The sequence below is a fragment of the Calliphora vicina genome, chromosome 1 (genome assembly GCF_958450345.1).
Source record: "Calliphora vicina chromosome 1, idCalVici1.1, whole genome shotgun sequence".
Classification (NCBI taxonomy): Eukaryota; Metazoa; Arthropoda; class Insecta; order Diptera; family Calliphoridae; genus Calliphora; species Calliphora vicina.
The window spans coordinates 135807085-135833463 of record NC_088780.1 but is presented as its reverse complement, the minus strand read 5'-3'; the positions used below and the strand labels follow the sequence as shown (position 1 = coordinate 135833463).

The 26379-nt window shown below is 28.8% G+C and overlaps 1 protein-coding gene and 2 non-coding genes across 3 annotated transcripts; 2 read left to right on the top strand and 1 right to left on the bottom strand.

Moving 5' to 3' along the window:
* The first annotated feature begins 422 nt into the window (after positions 1-422).
* Positions 423-24711, top strand: CAH9 (Carbonic anhydrase 9). Its single transcript, XM_065508542.1, has 7 exons — positions 423-651; positions 16108-16220; positions 17481-17571; positions 18468-18739; positions 23345-23495; positions 24063-24142; positions 24202-24711. The coding sequence occupies exons 1-7, from the start codon at positions 600-602 to the stop codon at positions 24376-24378; spliced, it is 936 nt and encodes a 311-aa protein (XP_065364614.1). The 5' UTR covers positions 423-599; the 3' UTR covers positions 24379-24711.
* TRNAC-GCA (transfer RNA cysteine (anticodon GCA)) lies at positions 11073-11144 on the top strand. The gene has a single exon. It is a non-coding gene; the product is annotated as a tRNA-Cys (tRNA).
* Positions 11652-11723, bottom strand: TRNAC-GCA (transfer RNA cysteine (anticodon GCA)). Its single transcript has one exon. It is a non-coding gene; the product is annotated as a tRNA-Cys (tRNA).
* Positions 24712-26379: the final 1668 nt, after the last annotated feature.

The window sequence follows — 26379 nt, the reverse complement described above, 5'->3', positions numbered from 1 at the left end:
TAGATATTCAAATATTGATTTTCGTTACGAGTATAAGAGAATTTATTTACATACATTTTTGTTTACATACTAACTTATTTAATATTATTTATTTATATAAACATTCGCACGTATGGAGATCTGAATTTGAAAACTAAATCATTTAGTGTCAACTAAATATTTATAATTTTGCATTTGTATTTAACATTATTTTACGCATTCATTAATTTTTTAAAGAGAAAACAAAAACTACGTCAAGTTAGAAAGAAAGAAACAGATAAAAGGTTAAAAGAAAAAAATCCCAATGGTAAGATTTCGGAGAATTTCGAATAAAAATTTCCCGCGATTTATGTAGTTGTGTTATCGATTTTGAAGAAGTTTAACTGAAGCATTTTCGTTTTCATTTTACCTGTAAATGCTGATCAGTGTTTAGTGTGCGATGACACCCTGTCGTGTGGTGATGGTTTAATAAAACGGTTCAAGTAAAACGGGCGTGTGCAAAGAAAAGAAAAAAAAAGAATAATAATAAAAATTATAAATAAATTTTCGAATCCTTATATCCTTAACGTGTTATTTTATGAAAAATCTATTATACTAGTCATTATAAATCAATTGCAAACATGTTACCAAAGATTTTATTAATTTTTGCCACTGTTTTAGTTATAGGCCAAGGTAATTAATTAATTAAATAAATCAAAATATAATATTTATTTGCCAAAAATAATAGTGTTAATGAATAAATAGGACTAAATAAAATATGTGTTTAATAAAAACTAACTAATCATAATAAAATATCAAAATGCTTGTATTTTTAATTGTGAAACATATTAAATTTGAACTTATAAATTGTGTTTTAAGTACATACTGAGTTTCTATAAAAATCAAATAAATAAATAAAAATATTAAACCCATTACAGATAATAAAATAAAATGCTAATGAATGTTTGTAATAAAATCCCCCTAAAATAACATCTACCTATCTAAATACTTACAAATGTGATTTTAAAATAGTATATTTTTATAAAAATAATTTCCGGCGAATAACATTTTTTATTAAAATTTAAGTAAACACTCATACTGAAATTAAATCAAATGATATAATAGTGAACTGTATATTTTTATATAAACATTTTTCAGACAAATAAATCCAGACTTTTTCCAACATTTAGTCACATGTCAGTGGTGACAAGTGATAATTTATATTAGGCTGTGTTTCTCCAAATTCCACCATTCTTCAGATCGACTAAGAATATTCCTTCAACATGACCAATATTTCAATGTTTTGCAATCGGAGTGATGACCGTATTTTTGGTGGCGGTTCAACAAATCTGGGGAATGTTGAAGATTATCTTAGGATCGCGATCCATTGTAATGGATCACGAAAAATTAGGTTATTCTGCGATTTGGACCGCTATCCATCAATACTGCATGCTACACGTTCAATAAATATCGCGATATTGGATCGCGGTCAATATATATTGAACGTGTAGCAGTGCCCTTAGGTACGATCAATATTTCCATATTGTAAGTCGGTAATGCAGTAACAAGTAATATATTACAAAACGGCAAAATTCAGCTAATTATTTTGCAAAAAATTCCCTTTGCTAAATAGTTTAGAACATATTACGGCATATAAACAAATTCACTATGCGATTAGAGAACTATTGGCTTAAAAATATATCTATTTTGGAAGGCTCTGGTCCTCGCTGTAATAGAAATTTTGAAATTATTCAGTGCTATCTTTTGGGAAAAGATAGCACTGACTATTAAGTAAGTGAAGATTTTTAAACAATTCTTTTTTATAAATACTTATTAATTTGTTGTCATTTAAAAATAATATATTAAACAAAAATCGGGAAGATTTGGATCTATAAATTAAATCTTTTAAATCGGAACGAGAACAAACATTTGGCATCGTTTTAAATTGTCCATATACCTGAGGTACTCCGCTCAAATACACCTCTTCTATAGCCATTTGAAACTTTATCTCCTTTTTTCGAAACTCCTCCACTGTGTGATGACCAATTTTTTTGTGTTGGAAGTAAAAATATGGAGATTGTTCAAGACTACGGAAACGTCGTACATGGTACGAAATCGTTTTAGGTCCATTAACAATAAAAACTGAACAATGACCACCTATGGCTTCGTGCTTATAAACCATGAAAGGATATATACATACATATTTGATCAATTCACAAGATCTCGTATCATGTCATATTGTCTTAATGTCCTAATATTTCACGACTCGGCGGCTCGGCTTAACCGACTCTTAGGCGTTCGGCGCAGGGTTCTGCTGGTTGGTTACGATAACACAATAAACATAGCATACAGAGTAGTAACATTTTAAGACATTTTTTACTTGAAAGGCTATTACAAATGTCTTAAACCATTGCGAAATATTAGGACATTATGACAATATGACCTTGTGAATATTCTGGATCCTTACAAATAGCGGATTCGATCTAACGATTCCCGTCTATCCATGTGTTAGTTGAAATTTCGGTTCTAGAGAAAACCAATATAAATTATTCATCGGCGACTCCCATTTTCGATTGGGTGTGACTTTAATTTAGAAAATATTTTATCCTAGTATATCTTGGAATTTTAATTCTATTTAATATATATCAAATGAAAGCTATTTCAAATGACTTTCCAACTATTTTCTTAACCCGAATTTTTGAAGAAAATCTTTTATAAAACCTATATAAATAAGTAAGAAAGCTTTATTCGGCTGTGCCGAAACTTATATACCCTTCACCAAAAATTTTAATTTTTTTTTAGGTAATCTAAATTTATTTTTTTTCCAAAGTAGTTTTTTTAATTTTTTGGAAATAAAATTTTTACGAATTGTTTTTAAATTTAAATTTTTTATTTAAAATTTTTTTTCAATTTTTTTTTAATATTTCGGTGATTCGGGTTAAAAAATATTTTTTCCGATTTTGACCCATTGCAGGTCAAACTTACTATGGTCTTGTATACGTCGTTGCAAAGGTCTTTGAAATATCTATCATTATCCATATTGTCTATATTAATGACTGAGTAATCCAGATATAGGTCAAAAATAGGTAAAAAATCGAGGTTGTCCTGGTTTTTTCCTTATATCTCAGCCATTTGTGGATGTATGAATCGTGTATGTAAGTTATTGGGGGCTTCGAAACGAAAGTGGATTTCAACAGACAACAGTCCAAACCCCGGTTTTGGATCAAACTATATGTTCCGGTTCCTGGTGATATATAAGATTCGGCTGTGACGAATATGACAATCTCACTACATTTTTTTTTGCTTATTGTCAGCTGCTGTCAGTTTGCAATTATGTATTGCATACACAAAAGGCAAATATAAAGTGTTGCATATTTAAAGTGTAGCAAGTTCATCTCTGTATATTTTGTTAGCTTTGAATTAAAATATACCAATGCAAGACAATTTGCACAAAATGGTCAATATGCCAATTGTGTTTTAAAATTCATTAGAAAAGGTTTGAAACAAATCAGAACATATCCTAAAATACACAGGGATCATGTGATTCTTTGTAATTGAAAATAAATATGTATTATTATTTTGCTCAAATAAATCATCATAATATGCCATTAAGATATGTTCACACTATTATTTACCGTTATTATTTAAATATATCATTTACATAAATACGAGTAGTAAATAACAATAATTGACAACTTGATTAAACTCATTATGTCACAAAAAGTTTATTATATTTTTCATTTAAACAAGTTCAACATAACATTAAATTTATTTAAAAAATAAACAAACAAATAGCAGTAAATAATAAAAGTCAAGTACAAGTAAAAATAAAATAAAATGTGATACGATAACTAATACACAATACTTACTTGTACATAAAGTAGCGCAAAAAATATAAAAATTAAATAAAAAAAAAAGTTTTGCTAATAAATGTGTGAATGAACAAAAAAGTATTTTAGCATCACATGACAATATTTAATTTAAAACTCTAAGGCTTTAGATATACAAACTATTTTCAAATATGTACATTTAGAGTCTAAATTTTAGACAAATATTTATAGAAACAAATAAATGACAAAAATAAACAAAACATAAAATATTCATCATAATAATAAAACTTTTATAATCTGTATGATCTCATATAAAATATTTAAAAGAAATATGTATATGAAGTTAGACTTTCTAAATTTATTGTAAATATGTATATAGAGGCCAGTGGTTTTAACTAGAGTTGCGTCTGTCGATCATAAACGAAATCCTTAATTTGAGTGATGAAGTCAACAAGATAGTGACAGTTGAACAACAACTGTAAAAACTGACACTTTATTGTTGACTTTATGGCTCAAATCAATGACTTCGTTCATGAAAGACATTTGAAGTAGGGGATTTAGTAAAAACTTGAATATTTCCTAAACGATTCTTTGTAATAAAATGTTTAGAAAATTTTGTCTATATACATATGTTTGTATGTACTTTTTTTTATTAAATATTTATAAACTATTAAATTAGTCGAGTTTCTAAAACACAAACTGTGTCAACAGCTCATTTAATATTCAAAGAAATTAAATAAACAACAAATTACATGAATATAAATAGATATTTTTTAAAATAAAGCGCCATAAAAAGTTAAGAAAAATAATACATATTTGTATTGCCAATTCACATGTAAATAGAGCAGTTTATCAGTTAGTTTGTTCAAAAGTTTAACTGTTATTAATCTTTAGTCAAAATTTAAAATGATAAACATACAAAACATTTTTGTAAAAATCAATTTGTGTGATATTTTCAAAAATAAAATGTAGGCAAATACATATTTGTAGATTTTTTTAATAAAGTAATTTATTGGTAAGATTAAAAAAATAACTGAATCGAAAAGTCATCCAGTTTGTAATTCCGGTTTTACAAAAAATGTATTTTGTAGACAAATTATAATTTCTTTGTTAAATGATTCTTTAAATTTATTAAAACGTAATACAAATTTTATCTAATTGCAAATTAAGATTTAATCTCACTAGATAATTCAAAGACCTTTGCAACAACGTATATAAGACCATAGTAAGTTGGACCTACAACGGGTCAAAATCGGATAAATATTTTTTAACCCTAATTTTTTTTTTTACCAAAAGTTTATTTTTCCCTAAATATTAAAAAAAAAATTTAAAAACCAAAAAAAAAATTTAAAATTTAAAAAAAAAATTTAAAATTTAAAAAAATTTTAAAAACAATTGAAAAATTTATTTTTCCAAAAAATTAAAAAAAAACAACTTTGGAAAAAAATTAAAAAAAATTTTGTTTACCTAAAAATATTTAACATTTTTATTTTGAAGTATAATTTGGAGAAGGGTATATAAGATTCGGCACAGCCGAATATAGCTCTCTTACTTGTTTTTATTAGTTTTTGTGCATTAATAACAATTTTACAGAATTTACATATTTTAAGTTTTTTTTAATTATAATATTCTGTGATTTGCTTTTTTCACATTTACACACGTTTATAAATATCAGTCATTATATAGAATATATTTGTAGAGTGATTTGCTGATTATTGTACGAAATTATTTTTAGAATCAATACTAGTCAGATTTTCAGGTTTTGCGGAAAAATCCATATCATGAAAAATTTACTGTTATTTACTATTTATTACTCTTGAGCAACATGTCCAGACTTATGAAAAGTTAAATAAATTTATTCGAAGCCAAACTACAATATCTAATAATGATAACCTTTAGAGCTAGTTTCTAACTTGTCAGTTAAACGTAGCTTAACATGCTGTTATATTAAACCTGAAATATATTTAGCCGGGATCATGGGATCACATGTGTTACTTTAAATTTTATAAGAAAAAGCTGTAGCGTACATAACTTTTCTTGTAAATTTTATCACTGTAAAAGAAAAAGTGTCATTAAAGTATATAAAATGTACATATATTAAAAATTATATTGATGTTAACATTAATTAATAAAGCAAATCAACAACAAAAAGCTGTTGTACTGAATTGTTTATTTTATTTTTCATATTTTTGTGCTTTGCCATTTTATACTTAGGTTTAACTCAACAATGATGCTCAGTTAAACCTAGATTATATAGTAAATAAACAATAAGTGAGCAACACAATTTTTAGTTTAATCTAGGTTTTAACGAAGCATGTAAATAGATTATATTTATCCTAGAAACTAGCTGATACACGGTTGGCAGATCTTACAACGTTGTCAGAAAAATGTTAACCATTTTCTGAGCATTTTTCTGACAACGTTGTAAGTTTTAGTTTTTCTTGAAAATCGCAAAATTTAAATCGCGGGTATGGATAAACTGTAAGACTTATTGACATAATTTTTTCTTATTTTTATTCCCTATTATGATCTCAATAAATCCCAATGTGATGATTAAAAAATTCTGAAATTTGTTTAACTAAATTTGTAAAAATTTGAAAATGGAGATCGAAACAGCCGTTAAAAATTAAATTAATACGGATATATTTTAAATAAAAATTAGCTTTTATTTAAATTTTTCTCGAAATATGTTAATTTTGTTCCCTAAATTTCTTGTTCAAGTGGCCTGAGACACGTTAATGGTCTGGCGAATTTGTAATAACTAGGGGGCGGATTTATATGCAAATGCATGTTTTTTCTCGAACGTCCAAATACAATGTAGACTAATTATCTATCCGAATCGCACATTTTGCTGCAAAATGGCATCGATTTGTTAATGCATATTTTTGCATATTTTATTGATAATGCATATTTTGTTATATTTTACTTCAAAATGTATATTTATATGCATATTATGCCAATTTTTAATAAAAATATAATTTTTTGTCGTTAATGGGCAATACATTGTTTCGACAAACATTTCTTTGTTGAATTTGTTATAGAAATAGCAGTAAATTTTATTGACTAACTTCGTTCGACATCGAAAAACTAGTATTAAGTTCTTAATTTCTCTATCAGTAATTGAAAATTATCATTTCAAAAAATTTTTCTTCAAAAAAGTTTAGTTTAACCGCTCCTAACAGTCATTTTCAAGCCGTTCTACGAGACTGTCGTAAACTAGTGATTTTGGATAACTTAGAGACAAATGCACTACACAATTAACGTTTAAAGTCCCTACACTATAGATTACATAGACACTTAAGTGAAAGTTGTCTTTATGCTAGATTACATGCGATGTATAAAGTAATCAATTGACTTATCTCTGAATTACAAATAGCTCGTCAAATGACCCAAAATATATAAATTGTAGTCAGCCAAGTGATCAGACATTATTAACAATTTCCGTCTATAAGGGATACATTTACTAATTGCTTAATTTCTGGGTTATTACGAGATAAAAATTAAGGTTGGATGCTACTTTACAGCACAATCAAAATATTGATGATTTTAAAAGGAAAGTCACAATATAGAACCTCTATGGCCATGGTAGGCGTTCATATTGTTCAAGTTACGATGATTTTCGTCAAACAACCCGAATGTGAACAAAAGTGCGTAAAAATACACACAATTCATTCAGTTTCTTGATGTTGTTGTGGATATTTTATTTTTTACCCAAAAGAGCACACAAATTAAATGCCTCTTTTTGCCTACCAATGCTCTATGGCTTTAAATAAGTATTCATACCAAGATATTACATCGTTTTTTCAGAAGAAAAGTTATGCTAAAAATTGTTTTAGAACTTTAATTGTTAAATTCCTGGTATAATTTAAAGAGTTCTAACTGCTGGCACAAAAATATAAGTGCATATTTTTTAAATTTTTAGGTCATATTTTGATTTTTTTGAAGCATATTTTAGGCGCATATTTTCCGATAATAAATGCATGAAAATCCGCCCCCTAGTAATAACTTTAATATTTTTTAACCAAATTTTGTCATTTATATCTCATTACAACGATAACTACGTACACATTTCGATTCTTTTGCACTCAATTGCAAAAGTATTTATTTAGTAGCAAAATTTTTACAAAAACTGAAAAATTTGAATTTTTTCCGAATTTTGGCGATAATAAAAAGTTTTTGGGTCATTTTGACCTAAAGGGGTTAATTTCCAAAAAATAGTTTTTAATGTAATATTCATTAATATAAATAAATCTACACATTTCTAGAAAACAATGCAGAAAGTTAACGAGTTTCACCTATTTATTTCATATAAATAGTAAAATTTTGCATATATCTGAACTTTGACCTAGATGCGAGTCCAGAAATCGTTGTCCGATTTGGCTCAAATTTTCAGCACTTAACTTTTAGGCACTCTTCAAAATTTGAACAAACATTTTTTTGTATGGGAACTGTCTGTATATCGTCACGTTAAAAAAATAACCAGAGATTATTAAAAGTATGTATTACCATCCTCTATGGACTCCAACAAAACATGAACCTGCATATTTTTATACCCTTCACCTTCGTGAGAAGGGTATATATAAGTTTGTCATTCCGTTTGTAATTTCTACATTTTTCATTTCCGACCCTATAAAGTATATATATTCTGGATCCTTATAGATAGCGGAGTCGATTAAGCCATGTCCGTCTGTCTGTCTGTCTATCTGTCTGTCTGTCCGTCTGTCTGTCTGTCTGTTGAAATCAGTTTTCTGAAGACCCTAGATATCTTCGGGATCCAAATCTTCAATAATTCTGTCAGACATGCTTTCGAGAATTTTGCTATTTAAAATCAGCAAAATCGGTCCACAAATGGCTGAGATATGAGGAAAAAACCAAGACAACCTCGATTTTTGACCTATTTTTTTACCTATATCTGGATTACTAAGACATTAATATAGACAATATAGATATCTAATGATAGATATTTCAAAGACATTTGCAACGACGTATATAAGACCATAGTAAGTTGGACCTACAATGGGTCAAAATCGGGAAAAAAATTTTGAACCCGAATTTTTTTTTAAAAAAAAAAAAAATTTAAAAAACAAAAAAAAAATTTTTAAAATTAAAAAAAAAAAATTTTTAAATTTAAAAAATTTTAAAATTTAAAAAAAAAAATTTTTTTAAATTTAAAAAAAAAAAAAATTTTAAAATTTAAAAAAAAAAATTTAAAATAACAATCGAAAAATTTTTTTTTCCAAAAAATTCAAAAAACATCTGGAAAAAAAATTTAATTTTGTTTACCTAAAAATATTTAAAATTTTGAAGTATAATTTGGTGAAGGGTATATAAGATTCGGCACAGCCGAATATAGCACTCTTACTTGTTTTCCTTCACTTTTATATTGCTGTGTTATATAACTTAAATTTGTGTATCTTGATTTTTTTTATCGTTAAACGGTTTGTAGACACAATTTAACACATCAATTTCAACCGAAAAACGATAAAAAAATTTTTATATGAAAATTGAACTTGACCATAAACTACTTGCATTTGTACATGTTTGTTTTAAGACGATAAAAATACAAAAAAAAACAAGTAAAATAGCTATATTCGGCTGTGCCGAATCTTATATACCCTTCACCAAATTATACTTCAAAATAAAAATTTTAATTATTTTTAGGTGAACAAAATTTAATTTTTTTGGAGTTTTTTAATTTTTTGGAAAAAAAAATTTCGAATTGTTTTTTTTTTAAATTTAAATTTTTTTAAATTTTTTAATTTCTTTTTGGTGAAAAAAAAATTCGGGTTAAAAAACATTTTTTCCGATTTTGACCCATTGTAGGTCCAATTTACTATGGTCTTATATACGTCGTTGCAAAGGTCTTTGAAATATCTATCATTATCCATATTGTCTATATTAATGACTAAGAAATCCAGATATAGGTCAAAAATCGAGGTTGTCCTGTTTTTTTTCCTCATATCTCAGCCATTTGTGGACCGATTTTGCTGATTTTAAATAGCAAACTTCTCGAAAGCATGACTGACAGAATTATTGAAGATTTGGATCCCGAAGATATCACGGGTCTTCAGAAAATTGATTTCAACAGACAGACGGACATGGCTTAATCGACTCCGCTATCTATAAGGATCCAGAATAAATATACTTTATAGGGTCCAAAAAACCTGCAAAATTAAAAAACCGGTTTCCGGTTTAACCGAAAAGGTGTGTTTTTGAAAAAACCGGTTTTGATTTTTATGTTTTAAAAAAACCGATTATCCGGTTTCGGTTTTTGTCTTCAAAAAAACCGGTTAATCGGTTTATATTAAATTTTTATTCAATATGAAAAATACGCTAATTTAAAATGTTTGAATTCTTAAGGCAATTATTTAATATATTTTACGAAATATTGTCAAATGCGAAAATTGTCTATAAAATTAATCGATATTTTTAAAAATGGTGTCAAAGTATTTCAAAAATATGTTTAAATGAGCTTTTGAAAATACATTTCATTAAAACCGGTTAACCGTCTTACAAAAACCGGTTTTTCAAAAAACGGCAATGTTAATGAAAACCGAAACCGGTCAAGTTTACAAAGATGAAAAAAACCGGTTGGCCGGTTTTCGGTTTTCGGTTTCGGTTTTGAATACTCTAGTCGGAAATGAAAAATGTAGAAATTACAAACGGAATGACAAACTTATATAGTATACCCTTCTCACGAAGGTGAAGGGTATAATTATTAAATTTGTTTATTTTTACAAGCAAATAAAACAATAACAATATTTGTTAATTTATTAATAACAAAAAAAAAAAAAGGAAAATTAAGTCACGTGTTTAAGTATGAAAATAACGTATGTACGATTTCGTAAATATTAAGTTTTATTTATTATTTGTTAGTTCTTATCATTGTGTTGTTTATATTTATAAAACAGATTCCAAAGTAAATTAAAAAAGTTACAAATAAAATTGCAAAAAATTTCCTGCGGTTTCTGTCACAATGCCTGCAGGCAAAAACAAAAAAAAAGATCTGATGGATGCAATTAATTATTATGTTTAAAAATAGTCTTAAATCAATCGTTTTATTTGTAGAATTGTTATCAAATTTTGTTGTTGTTTTGTGTGGGTGTTTGTGGTTGATTGTATTTATTTAATTTTAAAGTTGTTTTCATTTTGATTCTTGCCTCTTTCCATTATTATCTGCGCTACAGACTGTGGTGTTGGTACATTTTCAGTTCTGTGTGAATCTATTTTAAGATTTTGTTGTGTTTGCGTTATTTATTCAACTATTGTCTCCACTTTCATTGTGGGGATATAGCTCAGTGGTAGAGCATTCGACTGCAGATCGAGAGGTCCCCGGTTCAAACCCGGGTGTCCCCTGTTCAGAATTTTTTTTTGGTTTTTTTAATTATAAATATTTTTCTAAATTTAGATTTCTGCACGTCTGATGCATTTTATTTAATTTTCAGAATAACATACATAAAAATATGAAATTTCATTATTTCGTTACGAAAAATTTTAAATTTGAACATTTTTATATCGTAATATTTATTTAACTTATGAAGATAGAAAGATATTTTAATCAATGGATAATTTTTGCTATTATCCATTGATGCTATTATCATATGATATTATCCCCCGTTTCAGGAATTTATATAAAGACAATAGCAAAAATTATCCATTGATTAAAATATCTTTCTATCTTCATAAGTTAAATAAATATTACGATATAAAAATGTTCAAATTTAAAATTTTTCGTAACGAAATAATGAAATTTCATATTTTTATGTATGTTATTCTGAAAATTAAATAAAATGCATCAGACGTGAAGAAATCTAAATTTAGAAAAATATTTATAATTAAAAAAACCAAAAAAAAATTCTGAACAGGGGACACCCGGGTTTGAACCGGGGACCTCTCGATCTGCAGTCGAATGCTCTACCACTGAGCTATATCCCCATATTTACAAGTGAAACAAAAATCGTATAAGAATATTTCCACCACAACGCATGCGTTATGCGTTGTTGATACGATTAAAAAAAACACACACAAAAAGTTCTGAGCAAAAAAAAAAATCACCCCCACAAACTTAAAAGCTGTAAAGGTTTATTTTTTTTGAGCAACAAAAAGTTTTAATGGTTTAGAGACTCACTAAATACTGCAGATTATGGCCAACAAAATTAAGCCATAAAATATTAACACTTTTGTTGACTTATAAATAAAAATCTTATCGAATCCGATGACGTTATTTTTTGTTTTCAAATTTAATTATTTTATTACAATACACTTTTTAGTTTTGATTTCTAAATACGAGTAATAAATTATATACTTAAATATTAATAGCGATTTTTTTTTCAATTTCCTTATTTACCAACCATTGATCATTTATTTGTACTGGTAGTAATTAGTCATTTGTGCTAAATATTTTAATACAAGTCTTTAGTTTACACATGTGATTTAATACTTAAACAACTAGAAAATAAAATAAAAAATTAATCACACACCAGAATACCATGACATTTGAAGTGAAGGCTATAACGATTGAAACGACTACTGTTTCAATTTGAAATTTTAATTGTTAAGATTACATTTCTATCTTTACTGATTTTTTCAACGTTTGTGTTTAACAAATAAAGAAATTAATGGAATTTTCTTGTTTGTTTAGAATTATAGAGAAGTATGAAGTAGTTTCAGAGTAAATTTATTTAATGGGATTTATAAAGAGGTCAAGCAGGACAAGTATCATTTATTATTTTTTATGTAAATATCAATAGTTATTGGTCAATTCACAAGGTCTCTTATCATGTCATAATGTCCTAATATTTCATAATGGTTTTTATTGTTTTTCCAGCAAAAAATGTCCTAAAATAATACTACTCTGTATGCTATGTTTATTGTGCTATCGTAACCAACCAGCAGAGACCTACGCTGCACAGTGGCTCATTTTCGTTTTTCATCGGCCAAAACTCTGTAACTTTTGAACCGATAGAGATATTTTAGAAATTTTGTTTGGTGGACAGATAACTTCTTGAATTTTTCTCCAGATTTAATTTCATTAAAATCGGTTCAGCAGTTGTTGCGCAATTTAAGGTTAAAGTTGAACTTTTAATTTTTTATAGCATTTAGTATGAAATTTTTTGTTTTTTGAATCAGCTACACTTATTAAAAAAGTTATCAGCAGATAAAAACAAGTAAGGAAGTATGTTCGGCCAAGCTCGACTATATGAATGATTTTCGGAAGCGGGTCTTATATGGGAGCTATGACTAATTATGGACCTATCGCCATGAAATTAGGTCGTGTGATTTATGTCTATATGGAAGTTATTTCTATTGAATTTTGTGTTAATACCAACATTTTTAAGAGATTTATGCTCGTTAAAGTGATTTTCGGAAGCGGGTCTTATATGGGAGCTATAACTAATAATGGACCGATCGCCATGAAATTAGGTCGTGTGATTTAAGTCTATAGGAATGTTATTTCTATTAAATTTTATGTTTATACCAACATTTTTAAGAGATTTATGCTCGTGAAAGTGATTTTTGGAAGCGGGTCTTATATGGGAGCTATGATTAATAATGGACCGATCATCATAAAATTAGGTGACATTAATTCAGTTTATATAAAACTTATTTGGAGCAAAATTTGTGTAGATACATATATAAATTAACCATTTACGACCGATAAAGTATAACTTCGGGAGAACATTTGTATGGGTGCTAGGTGAAATAGTGGACCGATTTCAGTAATTTTCAATAGACTTCGTCCTCGGGCCGAAACAAATTTATGTACCAAATTTTATCGCAATATCTTCAAAATTGCGACTTGTACTTTGCGCCAGTCATATGAACAAATAAAATAAAAATAGAACAAAAATTTGGGAGTAATTTCATTCAAATGAAAAAAGTGTTCAACCAACATGTCAAAACAGGTCAACAGGTTTATATAGGCTTAAAGAGGACACTTTGGACTTTCTCCTGGTTGTAAAATTTGTTAACCCCTTTTGACCCTAAGCACTTTTACTCCACTGAAATTCAAATTTGGCTAAAATATAGTACCTGAGAAAAAAATTAATAACACATCAGGTATAAACGGTACAATGACAAATCATATCAGCTCTTAAAGACTATTATCCTACCAACATAACAAATGAAAAATCATCCAATTATCTATAATAGTTTGCGAGTAATGATAATTTACTTCTGATCAAATTTACAAAAATCACATTTTTATAAAATGACATAAAATATTTGACTTTAACAGCATGCCACGCACACAATTGACAATTTTTTTATCTAATTTTTTGGCTATCTTAGTTTCAATGTGTTTACTATTGAATGGCATTAAAAGTTTTGAAATTGGAGTTAACATAAAGTTGGTCTTTTGGCCGATGAAATTGAGATATGAGCCACCGTGCGCCGAATGCTTAAGAGTCGGTTAAGCTGAGCTGCCGAGTCGTGATATATTAGGACATTATGATAATATGACTGATAAGAGACCTAGCGAATTGATCTATAAGATCATACTTTTAAAACCCTTTCTTGCTATAAATAATAAATGCAGGGATGTGAAGAAAGTCAAAAGGTTTAAATCTATGGAAAGTAATAACTCCGTCAATTGTCTCTGCTAGCAGATCATGTTCCGACTGTGTCACAGAGAATAAATAGAACCGCACATAGCTTCATTCCATAAAGGATCCAACGCTCTCTGTATTTTCTATAGAAAACCTTCAGTATAATACTATTTTATAATTTGTTCACGAAGAAAACTTGAAAAAGCTTTGAGATCAGTACTTATTCCAACACCCGGTTAAATGCCTAAGCTATTTCCAGTCTCACTATCTCATTTAAAGGAACACAGTCTAGATTGCCTTAGTCATATTAAAACTCGGACAATTTTTAAGCAACATTTCAGATTTATAAAAAAAGTATAATTTTTGGATGGCCCTATATATAATTTAGATACACCAAAACTTAGTAATATATAAAACCGCAAATAATGTCGGTGCGGACTCATTTAAGAAAACACTAACATATTTTCCCCGTTTTAGGAATTTTAGTTTTTATACTCTTCACCTTCGTGAGAAGGTTTGTCATTCTGTTTGTAATTTCCACAATATAATTTTCCGACCCTATAAATTATATATATTCTGGATACTTATAGATAGCGGAGTCGATTAAGCCATGTCCGTATGTCTGTTGAAATCAACTTTCCGAAGCCCTCAAATAACTTACATACATGATTTATACATCAATATCTCCGGAATTCTTCCGGCTTGCTATTTAAAATCAAGAAAATCGGTCCACAAATAGCTGAGATATAAGGAAAAAATCAGGACAACCTCGATTTTTGACCCACTATATCTGGATTAACTAAGTCATTAATATAGACAATAAGGATAACTAATGATAGACAACCCGAATTTTTTATTCACCAAAAAATTTTTTTCTCTAAATATTAAAAAAAATATTGAAAAAACAAAAAAGAAATTTTAAAATTTAAAAAAATTATTTTTGAAAAAACAATTCAAAAATTTTGTTTTCCAAAAAATTAAAAAAACAATTTTGGAAAACAAAAAAATTTGGTTTACCTACAAATATTTTAAATTGGTATTTTGAAGTATAATTTGGTGAAAGGCATATAAGATTCGGCACAGTCGAATATAGCACTCTTACTTGTTCAATAATGATAATGGCAAAAAATGATCAAAACATAGATTAAAATATCTCTCAACATATCTACATCATGAATTTCTAGTTTTTATGGAAACTGATCTTCTAAAAATGTATCGGAAATAGTATTTTCTTTAAAATGTTAATACTCAAAGTTGTAAAGTTTTCTATATATAATAATCACAAACCTTGCCTTCTCTAGAAATGTTTAATTTTTACCCGTTCCATGAAGTTATTTGGAAATTAACAGAAGATCTATAAAATTATTCAAGAGCAAATGTATCACTAGTGCCAAAATCATCACTAGTTCCAAGGCTATCCGATTACACTAGTTATTATAGAATCAGTTCTAAATATTTTCCTAAGCAATTTAATTTATTTTGTCATACATACATTTGTCATTTATATTTTTCTACAAGTTTTTAATATTTTGATAAATTATATTATTTTAGTTTCCATTTGAAATATTGACAAGAAAACACCCCATATCAGTGGCATTTTAAATAGTGCACGATAAGAACAGACTCAAGTAGTTGCTTGAAGTATTGAGTGTTTTAATATTATTTAATGAATTTTGATTAGATTTTGATTTTAAAATAAAACTATTTTATTATTAATTTTTTTTGTATATATTTTTTAATTATATTTTGTTTTAATCTCATGCTATTTTTAGTAACTTGTGGTCATCGTTTCGGTTACTCTGAACCAAATCAAAGACGTTGGGCCCGTCATCATGGCCATTGTGCGGGTAAAACACAATCGCCCATAGCGGTACATTCAAGCAAGGTAAATTCTATTCATTTAAATATTTACATCTGCGTAGTGTTCTTTATTTTCCCGGACTTTTTCCATTTCCGGGAAATAATTTAAAAAAATCTCATCATTCTCGGGCATTTTTTAAAACTGATGGATGGAGGGATGGAAAATTAAAATCTTTTCAGTATCAAAACAACATACAAATAGTATTTTCTCCACTCTCAGAGTATTAAGATTGAACATTTTAATTAATTATCGTATTAGCGTAGTTACTGTTATACTGTTGATTTTCTGTAGAAAATACAGTTATACAACGATTTTTTTTAGAATATACTGCTATTTATAGAACTATATAGAAAATACAGCTATACACAAGATTTTCTATAGAAAATGCTGTTATACACAAGATTTTCTATAGAAAATGCTGTTATACACAAGATTTTCTATAGAAAATGCTGTTATACACAAGATTTTCTATAGAAAATGCTGTTATACACAAGATTTTCTATAGAAAATGCTGTTATACACAAGATTTTCTATAGAAAATGCTGTTATACACAAGATTTTCTATAGAAAATGCTGTTATACACAAGATTTTCTATAGAAAATGCTGTTATACACAAGATTTTCTATAGAAAATGCTGTTATACACAAGATTTTCTATAGAAAATGCTGTTATACACAAGATTTTCTATAGAAAATGCTGTTATACACAAGATTTTCTATAGAAAATGCTGTTATACACAAGATTTTCTATAGAAAATGCTGTTATACACAAGATTTTCTATAGAAAATGCTGTTATACACAAGATTTTCTATAGAAAATGCTGTTATACACAAGATTTTCTATAGAAAATGCTGTTATACACAAGATTTTCTATAGTAAATGCTGTTATACACAATATTTTCTATAGAAAATGCTGTTATACACAAGATTTTCTATAGAAAATGCTGTTATACACAAGATTTTCTATAGAAAATGCTGTTATACACAAGATTTTCTATAGAAAATGCTGTTATACACAAGATTTTCTATAGAAAATGCTGTTATACACAAGATTTTCTATAGAAAATGCTGTTATACACAAGATTTTCTATAGAAAATGCTGTTATACACAATATTTGTGTCAACAGGCTTTCTATTGCTAGACTCGAAAAAATCTATAGCTTTAATCACATCATTCGATTGGCAACAAATCACAAAGAATCTGTTTTAAGTATTTGTGGAGAAATAATATTGTAAATTTAAAAAATTGGAATAATTTTATAACTGCTTTACTCAATTTTCAGACCATTCCTCTTCATATGCCTGCTGTGGATATGATTGGTTATCACAATGTGCTGCCATATCCTTTGAAAATGGTTAACAATGGTCATACGGGTAAGAAAATTATAAAGTTTATATATATATTTTTAATGCTTAAAATAATAATGCACAGAATAGACCTTCAGTCTTGAAATGGCACCAGTTTAATTGATCTAATGATCTAGAAATTTTGATACAAAAACAAAAAAACAACGGAGAACTGCTAGTTAAATCTGTCTGTCCCTTTATTTATACTATATACATATATATGTAGTTAGCTTTCTTTGCCTTCCTTTAAAACTCAAAATGGAAAATTATTTGCTCTTCTTTCATTACAGGTTTTTCAAACTATACGGGTAACTGTCATCGAATTAACTATTGAGTTCAACCAATTAGTCATGCATTCCTATTTAGTTCTTTAATTGCCAAATAATTCCATCACATTAATTCTTATCAGGAAGTGCAAATATGCAAAGAATATTTAAGAGTAATTTGAGCCTACAGTTTCATAAATTCCTAACACATTTTTCCATCGAATTAACTATTAAGTTCAACCAATTAGTTATTGATTCTTATTCCTATTTAGTTCTTTTACTGCTAAATTTAATTCGTATCAAAACCTGCAAATATTCAAAGAAAATTTAAGAGAAATTGTGTGCCTACAGTTGCATAAATTTCAAACACATTCTTTCAAAACTTTTATCAATTTTACTTCACTCAAGAGTTGACCAATTAACTTTGTAAATAATCCGATTTTAGTGAAATGTTTTTTTTTTGTACGCACCTACATCTCTATAAGAGAATCCGGTCAGTTCAGCGCCACCTTATATTTTTTTTTTCTGTTGTACCTAACTTTTTTATGCAATTTTTGAATTTTTTTCTTCCAATTTTTACTAACTGTTTTCTTCAATGACATTTTTGTTTTGCTTACCTGTGTTTTTATTTCCTGCACATTTTTCTATTCCCTACAGTATCCATTGGCATACCAAAACTAGCTGACGTGGCAAAGGATAATGGTGAATTTATGCCTTATATACGGGGTGCCAAGTTGCCGGGTGAATTTGAGGTTGAAGGCATTCACTTCCATTGGGGTGATAAAAATAATCGCGGTGCCGAGCATGTTGTCAATGACATACGTTACACTATGGAAATGCATATTGTACATCGCAATAAGAAATATGCCTCATTGACCGAAGCGCTGGATTATGCTGATGGTGCGGCTGTATTGGGTTTCTTTTTCAATGTAAGTATGATAGTGTGTTTTTTTTAGTATTGCAGACATTTTGCAGTATGTATTTCAATTATGTCTGCATTACATTCACATCTAATATTTAAAAAATCATTCATAGAATAAAAAAAATAGTAACCTCTTTTAATATGCTATTGTCCCAAAAGTCTGTCATCAATTGGGATGGAGTAACGAGGATTTTACTTACCATACACATATTTAAGAACATTTAATGTGTATACTGACGTGTAGAGTTTCCAAATAAACGATCAAATTTAAAACTGATCGGTTTCGGTTATTTTCGGTTTTGGACTTGTTTCTTAAATATTAAGATGTTATAGACACACGAATCATTTGATAATATAAAAAAATGCAATCCCAAATCTAGATAGAAATTTGAGAGAAATTTAACACATACTTATATATCCTGGGTCCTCATAAGATTCTAAGACGATCTAGCTTTGTCCGTCCGTATGTCTGTCTGTTAAAAACACTAGCTCCTTTCGTGTTTTTAACAGACAGACAGACTGACTGAAATTTTCCACAAATACTCTCTGCAAATGGCCTATATTGGTCTATGATTTCACCTAGCTCCCATACACAAGTCCCAGTTATAAATAAGTGGATTAAGTGGCAATCCTGATAAAATTTTACACAAATTAGTTCAAAGTACATTTGTCCCTAGTCCTCATAAAAGGTCCTCCTCAGAAATTGACTTGAACATTCATAATTGAATCATTTATTTCAAAAACCAGTCAAGCAACAAAAAAATCCTATACTGATTTATTGTGCGATTAATGTTTTGTAAAGGTAAATGTCTCCTTTAATGCAAAACAAATTAAATACTGCTCCACTATTATGGCTGAAGCAAAGCCGAGAAATCTGTGTTTATTGCAGAAATAAGTCAAGTGACAGCGCTTGGTTTATTTCATACTATGTAGTACTAGGTCCTAATCTATTTTTTTGTCATAAATGTTGTAGGTTGCAATAAATGTGAAAGAAATAAAAGATTTACAAGCCCTAAAATCCTACTGGGTTGAATATGAAGAGTTTTTGTGGGAATTTATTTCAATGGTTATTTCAGCACAAATATGAATATGAGATTATGATGTTAAACTCTTTTGCTTTTAAAGTTCCTAATAAATTTAGAATATTTCGTATGAAATTTGCAGTAGTGATGGTTGTTTATTTCAGAAACAAGTTTATCTACTACTTATTACAAAAATGGATAACTTTCATAAGAAAAAATATAAATTTTGTAAAAGTAATTTTGAGGTTGCTAGGAAGTTTTCTTTGTTTTACTCAAAATCAATGACTTGTTTTTGAAATAAACCATTCAATTGTCTTATAATAATTTACATCGTGATGAAATTGGAAATACAAGATTCGGCACAGCCGAATATAAACAAAAAACATTAATTTTAATCATATAGTTTTGTTCAAAATTTTGGGAGTAACAAGATTTTTTTTTATATCTACAAAATATACTTGAGTATTTTACATTCAGAACTTAATTTTATTGAAAATCGTGTGTGAGTTTTTTGTTGGAGGCAAGCTTGCCAGACCAAAAAAAAATTATACATTTTCAATTTTATATAGTTTTTTACGATATTTAGTTTAATTTTTTATGAAAAATTTTTAATTTTAATATTTTTTATTCTTGATTTAAACAACTTTAACTACTTAATACCGCCTGCATTACTTAGAATTAGTTTGGTAATTACCAAATTCACAATTAATTCATACAACCTTTGAATGAACAGAAATGTGTTAATTCAAATTGATTTAAAATATTTTTTCTTCATTATTTTTTTCAGATAAGATATTTAAAAAAAAATTTTAATAGATTACCAATTTAAGTCCCTATTTGTAAGCGATCGTGATAATGAATTTTTCTATTTGTTAGCTAACTAAATAAAGGGTTTTTCAACAGAGATGCTAGAAAAATAGACCGATAGGAACACGCCATTTTTTGCCGCTCTTTTGACATTTCTCTTCAGTAAGGTTTGCCATTTCATGATGGAAAGATATACGATCCAACAAAGAGTCGAAATTATTAAAATTTACTACAGAAATTCGGAGTTAGTAGCCTCAACATTAAGAGCGGATTTTCATCGAAAAATCATCTTCAGCGATGGGGCTCATTTCTGGCTGAATGGTTTCGTCAATAAGCAAAATATGCGTTATTGGTCAGACAGCAATCCACACGTACTCCATGAGTCATCATTGCATCCCGAAAAAATTACGGTTTGGTGCGGTTTATGGGCCGGCGGCGTCATTGGGCCGTCGGCCCATATGATCCGTGATGATCAAGACCGGCACGTTACTGTGAATGGGAATCGCTACCGTTCAATGATAACAGAATATTTTTGGCCCCAATTGGATGATATGGACTTGGAGGACATGTGGTTCCAACAGGACGGCGCCACAAGCCACACAGCGAATGTCACAATCAATTTATTGGAAACCAAGTTATATGTATCTCCACAAATTTCGCTCCAAATAAGTTTTGTATACGAAATTCATGTCACCAAATTTAGGATCGGTCCATAATTAGTCATAGCTCCCATATAGACCCGCTTCCAAAAATCACTTTAACGTGCATAAATCTCTTAAAAATGTTGGCAAACACACAAAATTCAACATAAATATCTTTCATATAGACATAAATCCCACGACTTCATTTCATGGTGATCGGTCCATAATTGGTCATAGCTCCCAAATAAGACCCACTTCCGAAAATCAGTCACGAATATAAATTATTGATATTTTAAAGGAATGTGTTTTTGCTGATTTAATCAGTGTAGAAATTATAGATTTTTTTGAAATTCTCCCACTGTATGTTAACAAGCCAAGAATGTTAGGAGGTGATACATCAGCCAATCAAATTAGAAAGGCCTGTTGAAAAAAATTTGATTTCATATGTATGTTGTTTAAATCCTGTAAATTCTGTATTAAAAAGACTAAATGTATTTTAACAAGTAAGAGTGCTATATTCGGCTGTGCCGAATCTTATATACCCTTCACCAAATTATACTTCAAAATTTTAAATATTTTTAGGTAAACAAAATTTAATTTTTTTTAGTTGTTTTTTTTATTTTTTGGAAAAAAATTTATTTTAAATTTTTTTTTTTTTAAATTAAATTTTTTTTTTTTTAAATTTAAAATTTTTTTTTTAAATTTTAAAAATTTTTTTTTGGTTTTTTAAATTTTTTTTTTTGAAAAAAAAAAATTCGGGTTAAAAATTTTTTTTCCCGATTTTGACCCATTGTAGGTCCAACTTAATATGGTCTTATATACGTCGTTGCAAATGTCTTTGAAATATCTATCATTAGATATCCATATTGTCTATATTAATGTCTTAGTAATCCAGATATAGGTAAAAAATTGGTCAAAAATCGAGGTTGTCTTGGTTTTTTCCTCATATCTCAGCCATTTGTGGACAGATTTTGCTGATTTTAAATAGCAAAATTCTCGAAAGCATGTCTGACAGAATTATTGAAGATTTGGATCCCGAAGATATCTGGGGTCTTCAGAAAACTGATTTCAACAGACAGACAGACAGACAGACAGACGGACAGACAGACAGACAGACAGACAGACAGACAGACAGACAGACAGACAGACAGACAGACAGACAGACAGACAGACAGACAGACAGACAGACAGACAGACAGACAGACAGACAGACAGACAGACAGACAGACAGACAGACAGACAGACAGACAGACAGACAGACAGACAGACAGACAGACAGACAGACAGACAGACAGACAGACAGACAGACAGACAGACAGACAGACAGACAGACAGACAGACAGACAGACAGACAGACAGACAGACAGACAGACAGACAGACAGACAGACAGACAGACAGACAGACAGACAGACAGACAGACAGACAGACAGACAGACAGACAGACAGACAGACAGACAGACAGACAGACAGACAGACAGACAGACAGACAGACAGACAGACAGACAGACAGACAGACAGACAGACAGACAGACAGACAGACAGACAGACAGACAGACAGACAGACAGACAGACAGACAGACAGACAGACAGACAGACAGACAGACAGACAGACAGACAGACAGACAGACAGACAGACAGACAGACAGACAGACAGACAGACAGACAGACAGACAGACAGACAGACAGACAGACAGACAGACAGACAGACAGACAGACAGACAGACAGACAGACAGACAGACAGACAGACAGACAGACAGACAGACAGACAGACAGACAGACAGACAGACAGACAGACAGACAGACAGACAGACAGACAGACAGACAGACAGACAGACAGACAGACAGACAGACAGACAGACAGACAGACAGACAGACAGACAGACAGACAGACAGACGGACATGGCTTAATCGACTCCGCTATCTATAAGGATCCAGAATATATATACTTTATAGGGTCGGAAATGAAAAATGTAGAAATTACAAACGGAATGACAAACTTATATATACCCTTCTCACGAAGCTGAAGGGTATAAAAATAAGTCTCTTATTCGTTATTTTAGTTCATTAGTATTGTTAAATGCACAAGAAAACTTTCTTATTTATTTCCTAATACTAATTCACAAATACATTTTTTTTTTAGTTGGATGAAGATGAAGGCACTGGTCTTACAACAATATGTCGTCATTTACACTTGATACCGGAAGCGAATAATGAAGTTGCCTTTAATGTCACATTTTCTCTATCATCTCTAATACATGGTGTCGATATTGATAAATTCTATACATACAAAGGTAAGTTAGTTGATTTGAAATTAAATTAATTTCGTATGTTTATTGTTAAATATTTAGATTTATAAAAGGAAATAAGGAAAAACTTGTTAATAGTTAAAAATTGGTTCATGAAAACTTGACAAACATTAGATTCAATTGTTTGTCAAGTTTTATCTATACGATTACTTGCCATGAACAAATAATATCGAAACACTTTCAGAAAATCCGTATGTAGTGACACTACTGTGTTTAATAGTTTGCTAAGCAAATATTTGTTTTTATAATTCACACCTTTTTACGTAAAAATTTTGTCAAATGATAAAGAAAATGATGGAAACTTTTTTTTGCACCGTAATTTTAAGTTAATTACTATTCAAAATTTCGTGATTGATCGATAAGTGTCAATGTACACATATACAAATATTCAAAGGCCTTTAATGGCTGATAACTATAAAAGACAGTAGTAATTAATAAATAAATAAATAGTTAAATAATAAAATGATTACGTACTTAGTTTAAAATTATTGAATGATAAAATAAATTGAATAAAAATATTTATTACTAATACATTTGTTTATATTTTTTTAGGTTCCTTGACCACACCACCCTGTTCTGAGGCAGTTACCTGGGTTCTATATCCAGATCCCATACCCATATCACCCAAACAGGTAATTAATTTATACAAATCTACAAGTGTTTTTGTTAACATTTTTTTTTTATTCACCAGATCTCACGTTTCCGTCAACTGTCCGACAACCAAGAAGGTGCTCTAGTCGATAACTATCGCCAGTTACAACCATTGGGCAATCGTCGTGTTTTCATGCGCAATGGCAATACTCAACACACTCAAATCGCTAGATTGACATCTGAAGTTGATTACAAGAAATGGGATTGGTTCCAATGATTTCACTTAATTAAAGTTACATAAATTGAAAATATTGCAATTATAAGTTCATATTTTGTTTGTAAAATATTTCATTTTTTTTTTATTTTAAGTTTTCTGTTCCTCATTCTCTATTTCTCTCTCTAACAGTTGTACTTAATTTTATTTTAAGTTTTCCTAAGCAGAAAAAAAAACAAAAATCAAATCAATTTGTTATAATATTAATTATTTATGCATTTATTTAAATTTCTATCAATATTTACTATGGTTGAATATTTAATTTAGTTTGTTGATATTTCAATTTTGTGAAATGTTTTTAAATAAATTATTTAGTAATGCATAATTTTAATTACAAAATACTAATAATATTTATATCAATTATTTACAAAATTTTGGAATAATGTTTTTTTCATTTTAATCCTAAACCAATATTTGATGCAATACCAAAATGTTTTAGGAAATGTTAATTTATTAGTTGCACTAACAAGTATCTTCAGCTGTTGTCATACATTGGTTTAGAAACTTTTTATTTTTGAAATAATTCCACAGCTCGTGAACGAACGTCCAAAACTATTTGAATGTAAAATTTTGGAAATTTTGGTTGAAATTTTCATTATAAGTTTTCTACTTAAAGTTAAGTGGCCAAATTTGTTGCCAATTGAATGATTCCATTATATCTGCAGCTTTTTGGTTCTGGCAAGAGAGGTGTTAAGGTGCCTAACATTACAACTTCTAAGGATAATAATATTTAGATAAAATAATAGCAATAATAGTGGTTTAAATTTGTTTATATACAATCTGATTAGAAAAATTTCACTTTGGAAACGAACTACACATGTTTTTCTGATTTAGTCAGACGGCATGTATTGCTTGTGTTTTGTGCCATCTATTGGGGCATTTTTCCACATGTAAACATATACATACCGTGTGTTTAGGGTTTATAATTTACCGACTTTTTTTGATCCCCGGGAATCGGCTATTCCCGAAATATATAACAATACTGTAAATTAGGAATATTATGGCTATATTTCATATAAAATCTTAGTGTTATAATCATTATATATAGAGCATCGTATGAATTCAATTTGAGCTTAATTCACTAAAATCGTAATCCGTAATTAAAAAATATCAGCCTTTCATTCCATAAATCCATTCACAATATATAATTCTTTAGCTTCATTCAAAAGCTTAATTTAAATTTAATTAGTTTTGAAGTTAACTGATAAAAGAATTTATTCAAACTTTGAATGATTCAATTTTTGTTGATAGAATTCTACCACACATTGAGTTGAAATTTTTTTCGTTCAGTTTTATTTACAAAATTAATTGAAAATCATTTTCTTAAGCCTTTTAGTAAAGGGAATGAATTCAATATTATGGCCGAGATATAAACGAAAAACTGTAAAAAAAATCTTTTCACGTTTTTTTTTTGTGAAAAACATAGAGCTCTAACTTGTTTTTTTTTGTAGTTTCGCCAGTTTCTAATTCCCGGGAATCCCGACTAAAAATCACGGGAATCGGATAAAAACCCTACGTGTGATCCATATGAAACTTTGTGTATGTAAAAGACATGTGTATTACTTGTGACATTTTTGTTCTATTTTCGTATGTATAACATACACATGTAATTCCATATGTATCGAATACATGTCCCAATACATATGGAATACATGCCGTGTGACCTCCCTATTAGAAGGAATTCTTAGGTACGAGAGTGAAAATACAGGTCAAACTAAACAAGTAAGAAAGTATGGTCGGTCAAGTCCGACCATATAATACCCTACACCAAGTAAATGAGTAAAAATATTTTTCTTTTAAAATATCAATAATTTATATTCGTTAGTGATTTTCGGAAGTGGGCCTTATATGGGAGCTATGACCAATTATGGACCGATCACCATAAAATTAGGTCGTGTGATTTATGTCTATATGAAAGTTATTTATGTTGATTTTTGTGTATATACCAAAATTTTTAAGTGATTTAAGCATGTTAAAGTGATTTTCGGAAGCGGGTCTATATGG